This window comes from Opisthorchis viverrini (genome assembly GCF_000715545.1).
Source record: "Opisthorchis viverrini unplaced genomic scaffold opera_v5_235, whole genome shotgun sequence".
Taxonomy (NCBI): domain Eukaryota; kingdom Metazoa; phylum Platyhelminthes; class Trematoda; order Opisthorchiida; family Opisthorchiidae; genus Opisthorchis; species Opisthorchis viverrini.
The window spans coordinates 192771-205238 of record NW_008751887.1 but is presented as its reverse complement, the minus strand read 5'-3'; the positions used below and the strand labels follow the sequence as shown (position 1 = coordinate 205238).

At 43.5% G+C, this 12468-nt stretch overlaps 1 protein-coding gene across 1 annotated transcript in view; it reads right to left on the bottom strand.

The window, feature by feature from the left end:
* Positions 1-11197: 11197 nt before the first annotated feature.
* The window catches only part of T265_08666 (hypothetical protein), a gene marked incomplete at both ends in the record, with an annotated part of 7324 nt that continues 6053 nt past the window's right edge, over positions 11198-12468 (bottom strand). Inside the window, one exon of the mRNA XM_009174537.1 lies at positions 11198-11337. Coding sequence (XP_009172801.1) covers positions 11198-11337 — 140 coding nt within the window. The remainder of the gene's footprint in view (positions 11338-12468) is intronic.

Genomic DNA, 12468 nt, shown 5'->3' with positions numbered 1-12468 from the left:
ATTCCCAAAGAAACATCCTATATGACTAGATTAACAAAGCCAACGTGTGACAAAGCCAATGTGGAAAAACACCCCCCATATCGTATCTCACAGTTGTGTAGCTACAATCACGTTATTCACCAAAGATCCTTGTCAGTCATACATGTCTGATCATAAGCTCACCTAAACTGAACCTTTCGCACACACACTTTTGGTGTCACTAGTGCTCAGATGCACGGTGTACTAATAGGATGGAAATCACCTCCCCACTCAGCCAGGGCACACAACAAACTATTTGAACGTAAGTGTGAAAGAAAGAAGACCTTCGCTGTGGAGTTATTTATTGGAAAATACCAACTGACCGGTTACAGACTATTGGACAGGGAAGCAAAACTCTCATGTGCATCTTATTTACGAAAACTGGACATCCATCTTCTCTTGAGCGTGTCTTCTTGAACTTTCCTGGATATTTATTGACGCCAAACATTCATTGCAAATGCTACAGAGCGACTCCACAAATTCCGCAACAGATCTCCCCTTTTCAAGAAACGCAAAGCGAATTTCCAAGAACAACGCATACTACACGCATGCCTCCCCATCAGTAATATCACCTTTACAAGTGAACGTCAACAGGAGAATCCATTGTCGTGAGATTTCTACCACAAAATAAACCCAGTGGCCCCGCCTGGATATTTATTGACGCCAAACATTCATTGCAAATGCTACAGAGCGACTCCACAAATTCCGCAACAGATCTCCCCTTTTCAAGAAACGCAAAGCGAATTTCCAAGAACAACGCATACTACACGCATGCCTCCCCATCAGTAATATCACCTTTACAAGTGAACGTCAACAGGAGAATCCATTGTCGTGAGATTTCTACCACAAAATAAACTCAGTGGCCCCGGAGACAATGTACGCCAACTTATGTAGAAAGCGACTGTGTAACTGCAGCATTTCCGTACTCTTTCCGAGCATCCTGACGACGACGAAGCATTGTTATGATCGACTAACACTAGTTGCACAGTAGGATGAACATAATTGCGTCAACTATTCTCACCCGTGCTATAGTTTTTTCGTATATTCTGAATAGTTTATATACTGCATCGGGGGCGAGATGGCTAAAGTACTTAGAGCGCCCATTTACTGACCAGAAGGTCTGTGGTTCAAACCCGACCTCTGCCTCTCGACTTCCCCTGATTAGGCTTGGGCAATCTGGTAGTATCAGAGCCTTCGTGCTACCTTCGGGTAGGCACCTGGATGGTGTTACAGCTGAACGATATATTGCAACGCATCTGAACAGGTTGAGAAAGTTGTGAACGATCCTAGAGTAGCTTTCTATGAGTTCCACTATGGGTGGAGTCCTAGGCAGTGGATAGTCTTCCTCATGATTGACCTGAAGAGTTAACTGCTTGGGCTGAGGCCCAGGGGCTACAGCGATTTCGAACCCGGATAACATAGGGCGGGCAGTAAAGGAACGTTCAAGTATTTCACTGAGAGTCTTATGCTGCGGAGAATTTCACGGGAGAAGAGTGCCATATGTATAAGGGTTATGATCTTTTAGAATGGCCTTGAAGAATCCATTCAGAAGACCCGTCTGTGATGTTGAAAGTGAGTAAAGGAGAATGGAGGAAATTTACCATCGTTTAGTACAACCATCCATTTCTATTCACATATACAATCAGTCAGTCATTCAATCATCACCATAGCTGTGTCAGTATTCACTGCGAACACCACGAACAAATTAATTGTTACTTCGAAACACGTTCATATACGTGAATGTGAATAAGCAGGGCAACCAGTGACAAAATCGAGTGCGCTCAATGTGCCAGTAGTGTTGTTTGTTGCACACACCCAGAAACTGTCGTTTTCCACTCGGCGAATAGCTGAAAGGCAATGGCACGAAAATTGGGATAAACTCCTGATGCGATAATTCTTATTGGCTGGACATCAGCTTTTCCGATAGATAGGTTTTGATGCCTATCGGCTGTCGTGGTATCAGACTATAGTGAGTATCCTACATCATACGTTGTATGAAACGACCCATAAGAATCTTGGTCTCTGATCATTGTAGACAGGATGCATGCGGACATTACAAAGATGGGTTGATTGATACCTGTACCGATGGATTTAACAAAAAGAGATATTTTTAGAAGTACGGGATCAAAGCTGAGCAGAAATGGAAAGTTATCGGTAAATTAGTCAAGTACTGAACGCCGCCCCAAAAGGCAACAGATTTTCGTTTGCCCACAGGGTGTTGCCTGGACTTGACCCTGAAGTTTAGACGCCACTCATTCATTTGGCTCAAATATGGAGCGTTGGAGTAAAAGTAGCGTGGAATATTTAGACATAATGTACCATCCCATAAGGGTGCTGATCTGAACAGGTTGAGAAAGTTGTGAACGATCCTAGAGTAGCTTTCTATGAGTTCCACTATGGGTGGAGTCCTAGGCAGTGGATAGTCTTCCTCATGATTGACCTGAAGAGTTAACTGCTTGGGCTGAGGCCCAGGGGCTACAGCGATTTCGAACCCGGATAATATAGGGCGGGCAGTAAAGGAACGTTCAAGTATTTCACTGAGAGTCTTATGCTGCGGAGAATTTCACGGGAGAAGAGTGCCATATGTATAAGGGTTATGATCTTTTAGAATGGCCTTGAAGAATCCATTCAGAAGACCCGTCTGTGATGTTGAAAGTGAGTAAAGGAGAATGGAGGAAATTTACCATCGTTTAGTACAACCATCCATTTCTATTCACATATACAATCAGTCAGTCATTCAATCATCACCATAGCTGTGTCAGTATTCACTGCGAACACCACGAACAAATTAATTGTTACTTCGAAACACGTTCATATACGTGAATGTGAATAAGCAGGGCAACCAGTGACAAAATCGAGTGCGCTCAATGTGCCAGTAGTGTTGTTTGTTGCACACACCCAGAAACTGTCGTTTTCCACTCGGCGAATAGCTGAAAGGCAATGGCACGAAAATTGGGATAAACTCCTGATGCGATAATTCTTATTGGCTGGACATCAGCTTTTCCGATAGATAGGTTTTGATGCCTATCGGCTGTCGTGGTATCAGACTATAGTGAGTATCCTACATCGTAGGTTGTATGAATCTTGGTCTCTGATCATTGTAGACGGGACGCATGCGGACATTACAAAGATGGATTGATTGATATCTGTACCGACGGATTTAACAAAGAGTATTTTTAGAAGTACGGGATCAAAGCTGAGCAGAAATGGAAAGTTATCGGTAAATTATTCAAGTACTGAACGCCACCCCAAAAGGCAACAGATTTTCGTTTGCCCACAGGGTGTTGCCTGGTCTTGACCCTGAAGTTTAGATGCCACTCATTCATTTGGCTCAAATATGGAGCGTTGGAGTAAAAGTAGCGTGGAATATTTAGACATAATGTACCATCCCATAAGGGTGCTGAAAACTCTTCGACAAACCACGATTGGTTTCGCCCTCCTGGAGCCCCTCAGGAAGGCGCAGTCAACGTGTTCCTTATGTTTCAGTTGAACCTAAATTTCACGAAATTCGATTTCTACACTCAGCTGTATACCTAATCGGTTTTCCCGGGTGACTCACCTGGAACCCAGCTGAATCTCTCGTTTATGATGTCCTCCAACTGAACGTGCTGCACCAGGCCACCTCATGCTTTGGTTGGTACGATATTCGAGATATCGCAGTGCTCTGTAAGACCTATCCGAATTTGTATGCAGATGAGTGTGATGGAATGGAATGCTAACACTTTAAATCAGTTCATGCATATGGTAGGGAACTGTACCCAGATGCTTTCCCCAATGCGAAGGCAGATTTTGTTTCATCTGATACACTACTTCCGGTAGTTCACGGTGCGAAATTAGGTCGAATTAGAATCCTTTTTAATGAATGGATTACAGAAAATCTATAAAAGGAATAGAGCAATGCATGCGATAGTTACATTCGTGGATCTCGTTTTGAAAGTTTGTCTAGGTAATCGATTTTTTTTCTAAATCCACTAGCAGGTTCGATATAGGAAGAGTAGGTTGGAGTAGAATGATTTTGATTCATTTTCAAGCTGCCAGTTAACTTCTCAGTATAATCCAACCAGTTTTGCACCCTAACATTCCTGCTGTAGGTTCCAAAATCGGTGGACCGCTATCAACAGGAATGATGATCATTTTCTTGAAGGTATGTTTCCTGGTTGATAAAATGTTTTGTTATATGAGCATGCAAAGTGAAATGGAATTAAGTCCATCACACTCCGTAGACTTCCACACTATCTTCGACATTTTCCACTTGAAAGACCAGTTACAGTTGCAGACCGGTGAAAGTATCCTTTCATCAGTACCCCACCATACCGGATCGTATCGAGTGCAACTTTTGATTAAACAGGTTTCTGCTTCTGTTGTTCAGTTTGGAGCTCCCATGCCACTGTAAACCAAAAACAATTATCTTGGTAAGGTGTTTTGAGGTAGTTGTGTTTGTTTCGCGTCAAGGCAACGGCACAGGTTAGCTCACGACTTGAATAACGGACATGCACAGAAGGACCGCTGCATCTACAGATAGAGTGCCTTTTATGGTCCAAAAATGCCAACCAAAGACACAAGCTAAGCAATAGAAGTAAATATCGACTGATGCAGGACTCGGTGGGATTCAAGTCAACCGCATCTTCGCTTTCACCAGATTTGTAACAACCAGGTCTATGTAGTCCAGAAATTATACATGCTCATTCGTTGGCAGTTCGTCCCGAAATAGCAAACCCCGGAAAAACTCTTCTTTCAGGTTTCTTCATTCGTATCCTGCTCATTGAAAGCTTGACGACTCACTGCAGTTGAAGTAGGACTGATTCTATACTACTTGCTTTCTACACACTGACCTGTTCCGTCACCGAAGCATTTGCATTATGCCTCAGGATTTTCTAAAGCCGCCAGGATAGTGTCAGGATTGGTTCAAACACACGAATATGCCCGGATCCCGAGACTGGCCATATCTCGGACATGGCTCAGTCGCTCCCTCAATGGAGCTCATGCATCCAAATGCCTTCAATGCCAGGATAGTGTCAGGATTGGTTCAAACACACGAATATGCCCGGATCCCGAGACTGGCCATATCTCGGACATGGCTCAGTCGCTCCCTCAATGGAGCTCATGCATCCAAACTATTGCCTTCAATGCACAGCTCCCTCCCAACCAACCCCCACTCAACAGTCCATTGACAGTGCTGTATTTAGCACTAATTTATCAGCTCCTGCCTCCAAAGCGCAGCTACCTCACCTCCCCGAATCATCGGTGAACGAAAATGTGGCAGCTACAACCACTGTACGATAAGTACGCGGTTATTACAGCTGACAGTGATGATGATGATGATATACCCAGAGGCGTAGGAGTATTGAGTTAGCAAGCAATTCCTGTAGTTGGGCAACGCAGTACATACATTCAATTGAGATTTCTTCTTGTCATTGAGGCCAGTCGCTTCTATCTGAGAAGTCGTTGCTCGAGGAGCCGGTCAACACGTGTGACCGCGTGATGTGGATCCTGTGATTGAAGGATGAGCGGCGCTATATCCTGTCTAATTGCGAGTTAATCACACTGCTGATCAGCCACTTGTGGCCGAACGGTCAAGTGTTCAAGCTACTAGCCGGGAGGTCGCGGGTTCGAGACTCTTCGGAGTTTCGTGAGATGCGCACTGCTGATGATTCCCAATAAGGATGAATCAGCTGTACAGTGCTTCTCGGCTTTTCAGCATAGATTGGCTTCACTTACAGAACGAAACCTCCACAAAAAGATTGTTAATCCTCAGATATCAACTGCATACAAATACTAGGACGGTCTGTGTTCCAGCGAATCCGCTTACGAAAGGTGAGCGTTATGGACGTTGAAGAAAAGTGGCCCCTGGTTGTTGATCAGCGCAATGAAGATGTCTCTTCACGTGATGATGAAGCGTTTGCAAGCCAATTTCCATGCTCGGCGGACCTCCAGTTAGCCCACGCGAGCTAGCGGTGATTAGAGCATTGCTAAAAAGTGTTACTTGACAGTTTCATTTAACACATCTTCGCGCGGGAATACAAAATGAGGACGCTCGCCTTATTTACGTATTCCGTTATGGAAGGTTTGATTGAAATCTACTTGAATTTGATCTTAGAGCGATCTTGACACATAATTAAGGGAGCTCGCTACAAAGCACGTGAGAAAACCCAACTGCTTTGTCCACTGTCTGTTTAGGACTGAAGAACAGCAGTATGTATCTCACGAAACTCAGGGATTCGAACACGCAAACTTCCGGCTAATTGTGGAACGGTTCTTCGGCCACGAGTGGCTGGAAAGCAGTCTGAAAAGCTCTCACTTAAACAAGGTACAGTGCCGCCGATCGTTCAACCACACAGACATCACGTGGTCACTCACTGATTGGTTCCTCAAATGACGACTTCTCAGATGGGAGTTTCACTCAGCTTGTTAAAAATATTCTTCCTCCAAACCACCTACAGATTGATCGCAGTGATGCATACGAACTTAGTAATCAAATAGGGGATTACTTGAAAGACGAAGAAAAGTACTTTGCTTGGTGGCGTTCGCGTTATTTGTATAACAAAGGTTAAAGGTCGACAGTTGAGTGTGAAGTACTGCATGATCTGCTCTGATCCGCAGTGGAAACGGTGGTTCCATTGAAGCAACCATTAGTCTCAAATTAATGTGGTTTACAGCGCTACACCTCATCCTGTGTACAGTTGGCATGTATCCGTATGAGTGGAACAAGGCGAGCAGTTTTAAAATAGATCATAGGATGCGAAAGAGGTGCATAGGTTTGCATATTAGCTTCGTCGCACAGCTTTTTTCCTCCAAGATGGCTTCAAAAGGGAGGCGATTTGAGCGTTCAGTTGAGTTCACTAGTTGTTGATACATTTGGGGTCGACCTGCCGCCCAGCTTCGTAAGGTCGTTCTTTCAACCTCCGTAGCTTTTTTACTCTGAATAATGAGCATAAAGCAACAATAGTTGAAATGGATGCCATCGAAATATGTGGCTAGTTATGTCTTACCTAGTGAGGGGGTAGTAAGTGGTTCAGCCCTTTCGGTTTCTAGTTGTCATGCCAACGGAAGAAGCACCCAAGGCGTGGTAATAACCTCATTAGTCTTTGGGGTGCACTCCATCACAGAACAACCTTGCAGAACAGAGTGGAAAGCCAAGATAGTTGCTTACGTAGTCGACTTTGGCATTACGAAGCAAACGTACCACGTTGCCCAACCAAAGCTACGCTAAAAAATATCAAATCTGTCATGACTGCCAACTGTCAGATGTAGGTAAGATCAAAGCAAATACATGTTAGTACTCGACAGTTTACTATTCGCTACCAAATTACTAAATGCCAAATGAATATCAGTTAAGACAAGAGATCAAGACTTCGGCAGGAAACGAGCTCACCCCTAGAGGTCGTCGAAATTTCCAAACATCAAACGGATACCGGTGAAGATAACATTCCGATGTAATTGGGGACATGCCAACCCGAGCGATCCAGGACCTGTAAAAGTGCGTTTTCGAACCACTTCCTTACTGAGTGAACAAACTTCACTAAATCTACATTCGACCTGAAAAGTACAAAGGCTTAGAACATGTGCTACCATAAGAAGCAGTCTGACCCCGAAAGTCCAAATGAGTAGAAGACGGGTTTCCGTTATAATTGCGAGCCACTACCAGAAAGCACGTCCACTCCCAGAAGCCACCCATTTTCCGTAAAAACTTGACAAAAACTGGAATGTTTTCGAAATTCAAATAGGAAATCCGGATAGATAAAGAAACTCATCGGATCACAGGAACCTGGTATTCAGAAGAAGGACGTATCGGATCGGTTGAGATCACTGGAGATGAACAAAATATTGTTTATGGATGAAACTAAATTGAGGAACAGAGAAACATATGATTGTCTTTCGTCAGATGAGGAATATTTACTGCCAAGTTGATATAAGGGAGCAGTATCTGCCGGGTAAGTAAGCGGGAATGAGATTCGTGCAACAAAACTAGACTATACCATTCACTTGAAACCGTATTTAACACGACTAGCAATCAACCACTTTGGGTTGATTGTGATAACCCAACACCCGCGTTGGAGGACCGCATAGGACGGCTTCTCAAAAAACTTCAATGACTCAATGGAATTGGACCGTTCTTCTCATCAGAATGAAACCTGTTTTCTTAAAGTTTGATTGCTTCCGTGCATATGTGTTCGTTTTGTGATATGATACGGTCAGCATTAGCGACCAAAAGTAACCTGAAGGCACGAGAACAAACTGCCTATCACTTTCATGTTTCCTGAACATTCCTCGGTGTGTTGAACCCAGTTCTTTAATACGACACCTCATGAAGCGAGCATGAAACGGGCGTTCTGCGTGAATAACAGATTTCAAGAATCACGGGATGGGACGGGACCATGAAAACGATTGATCAACCAGCTGGTCACGTTCGGAAACGATTAATCCATAATAATCTGATACAAACTGGTGATGTCTGAGGATACTTCGATAATGGTCCCAGACCCCCAAAATAACGGGAAATGCGCACAGAATAAAGAAAAATGGGGGAGGGGAAACACATGACTACTTGATCTGATTTTTCACTCAATAGCTGACAGCATAATAGGTAGGAACTTCCGCACAATACACTAACAGTCCAGCTGAGTGCTTGGAAAAGACTGATCAACGCCGATCCATGCGTATCTGTGACAGGAACCCAACCAGCCCGAACATGGGTGTATACCTGAGGTAGTAATACACCACAAAGGTACTTCGTTACGTTGAAATCTACAGATTACAAGCTTACCACCTCTTTGCTTAATAAAATGGGAGACATGGTGGTGCGGTAAGCCGTGTGAACCGGTTTCTTGTTCTGCTGAAGTGTAGGTCTTGGATTAAGCCGTGTGAACCGGTTTCTTGTTCTGCAGAAGTGTCACACCTTCTTGACACGCATAATAAACAAAACAAGCACGAGTTAATGTGAAGTAGGACGGAACGTAAGTCTTGAGATCATCCAGTGTCACATCAACCGTAAAGATGGCATGAGTTTTAATCCAATAGAAATGGTAACGAATCGGAGGCTAGTTGACCTGAATCATCGGAGTTCTGCACTGTTCTGATGAACACACGGAAACCAAGCTCTTCTCGCATCCCTGAAATGATCGGTCAAAATCCGAACAAGAAAAAATATTCACGGAGAATTATGCTCACAAAGTTGCAACGCGTCTTTTCATTCTTCACAAGCAGTGAGATGTCTTATCGAGAGATGCTTTCCTATCGTATTTTCAATCTCCTGGTGATAAAACCTGTAGTTAGATTAGGATCCAGGAGTCGCTTTTTGTTTGAGAAAATTCGGTGAATCAAGACTTACAGAAATGATCGTGAGAGGTCGACACAGAAAAGTATGGCTTGAACTAACCAGTATTTGAGTGTGTCGACGGGATTCTTGTGATCCTATTGTGTTGATCGAATGGGCAACTCGTGAGACCGCGATTTCGTCACCGTACGCTCGTCTAGTTATCCACAATTGAGCCCACGAAGCTGGGTTTTTGGATTTCGTTTCAGGTGAAATTCTTGCTCGAAATTTACCGTACACTAAACCTAGAACCCATTGTGAAGGATCTAGCTAGGTCGGTGCATGAACAAAGTAAATCAATCGTTTTCTTGAAGGGACACTATTCATACGGTTGATAAAAACGCTTCGACATTACCAGTAGTGTTTCCTGAAGAAAATATATACCAAGCTATCTCGAATAACATACCGACTGAAAAACTGACATCGGTTAGCCGCCACATCGTTTAGTGTCTTCAGCCAAGCACAGGGACGGTCACGTGATCCCATCCTAGAAGGCGAACCCCACTCAATCATTTCGTACCGTACTCCATTTCTTTCAGCCGTGTCAAATTCTGTCCACCTCTAGGTTTCGGTTACTCCGAATGAGGCACGGAGAACATCGCTCGTTTCGACATGCGTCGCATATGGTCCAGCCATCTTGGCCTGCAGTGCTGAACATTACTGTCGTTACAGTCTCGGTTACCAGTATTCTCGTCAATTGGAAAATAAGATATTGCTCAAATTAGTATGAAATAACCAGAATTCTTCTGATAATGCACATTCTTCTCCTTTTCAGAATGTAATGAACCTTTGAGAGCTGAGTTACCAGACGTACTCGGATTCGTGTATTCTACATACTCCTCGACCGGGTGAATCCAGGCAAACATATGGCCCATTCAAGAGAACCCCTTGCACTGCACACGTGTAATAAACCATCCAGTCTATGTCAACTTTCCTCACACTCTAATCTTCTTCTTCGTGTTTTCCTGTTCGCCATTGAGCACCCCACTATAACTGTAATCGCTCCCATTGACACACTGGTGTACACAGGCCAAAACTCCTGTTTCATTCATCCAACTGGTACCTGGTTTGTTCCGACAGAGGCGACATCTCCGTAAAACAGATAGCCACAGATCTTAAACTCTGTTTACCCACAAAAGGCACGTGTAGAGTCAAAGTGAACCAGGTAATACCATATCTATACAGGAAGGACAACTCCACATATGGACGAACCCCCTACTTAGACGAAATCTCTCTGGTATAATGAGGATGCTAGTCCCGTATGAATTCTGCCCCCAAACCTAGAGCCCAACAGTGTATAATATTCATTGCCCATATAATCAAGCAGAGCCATTTATCTCCTATGCTCATCGTTAGGCTGCTCACCGTCTGTTTGGATTGCATTTCCTCATACATTAAAAGCCTAGCATTTTTACAGCATACATTTCATTCCGTAAGTAAAACTAACCTACGCTGAGAAGCACTGTAGAGCTGCTTCGCCCCTGTTGGAAATCGTCTACAGTGCACGTATCACGAAAAACCAGATAGGTTCGAGGTTGAATACACAACACTACACCATTCGGCCAAGAGTGGCCGATCAAGCCTTCAATGTCACATGATAAACAAACAAGTGAAGCCACAAGATTGTATTATGCCAACTGCGTTAGTTGATTTGACATGAAATGGTCAACAGAAATTGTTGAAAAAGTAAAGAATGCCTGCCAAAACGGACTGATCCCTAGAATGTAAAATATGGTTCGCATACATAGGAAATACCGGCCGGAGCACAAACATCGAACATGGGGTTTGTGAAGTCTACAGTGGCAAGGACAACCGGTAGACGGACTGTACAGATATTATACAAAAAATTTAGCCGTATGCAGTGCTTCATTGTTCTGTTGCAACTTCAGCAACCATCTCACCAGAGAGAGTGAGGATTGGGGGAACTTCACTGGAGTCACCGGTTGCTTCGGGAGGCTCCAGGTGCGAAACTTCGTCATGCGGTGGTTCGTCCAACGATACGGACTCTGAAAGTGAAAGAATGTATGTAAGAGAACTGGAAAATCTTTCGATAAAACGATTGTGATGGACTTCGCCTATTCATCGGGGGCGATAGGCCAACCTGATTGTGAGAACCATCTACTGGCGAAGAAATGCAGTTGCGGCAGGCTCTCCACCAGATCCAACGTTGACTCAATTTATTACTAACATCCTAGAAGCGCTCGTGCAATTATTTCTGTTATATAAGCGTTACACTGGAAACATACTTGTCACTTCCAACCCTCGGTGATGGCTAAGGAGCTGCTTGAGTCTGTTGACTGTTTACATTGAACTCGGTTTCACTGATGAAGATGAACAGATTGTATGGTTTAGTACTAACACACAGACAAGAAAGATCCACATCAGTACATTAAATTCCACAATTTTGTGGAATTGAGATAGAGGAAAAAATTCATCTAGGTAGTCCAGGATGTCTTTACTCGCGATAGTTGATATCGAAACCCTAAAAAGACAACCTAACTAAACGCACCGAAAAATTTTCCAAACGGTAGGTCTTCAACTAAACCGTTGCGGATGTTAACCAGGCTGTTCGATATGTTCTCATTATTTACCAAGTATCCTTGAGAATTGCACGCCACTCGTTATTCTGCCCGAAAGACTCCAACTTTGCCTAAAAACAACTGCAGTTCATCCAACAAATTGCAAGAAAATATACATCAGTAGTACAAAAAGTTCTTATAGAGGTTTGAACTGAAACGATTTGAAAAAAAAAATCAAAAAAAGTTCATGCAGAATTTATAAATTAGTCACGTGAAATAGCCACTACGCGGCTAGATTTGAGAGAATGAGAGTACCTGGGTAAAAGGTATCACAAGACTAGAACAGGAGATCTACATCCGGATTCACACAGCTGACTGGGTTGTGGGACCAAGGCAGAACCATCGAAGTTAGCCGGAACATTAAAAGGTGACTACGTAGGAAGAACTGAAGATCTCAGCGAAATACATTCATTTGCAAACAAATTTAGTCTTGCGATAGACTCATCTGGAACTCAACTGAATCTCGCGTTTGTGAGTTCACGTGCTGCACTAGGCCGCCTCATGTTTCAGTTGATACGATATTCGAGATACTGCGATATATATATATATATACATATA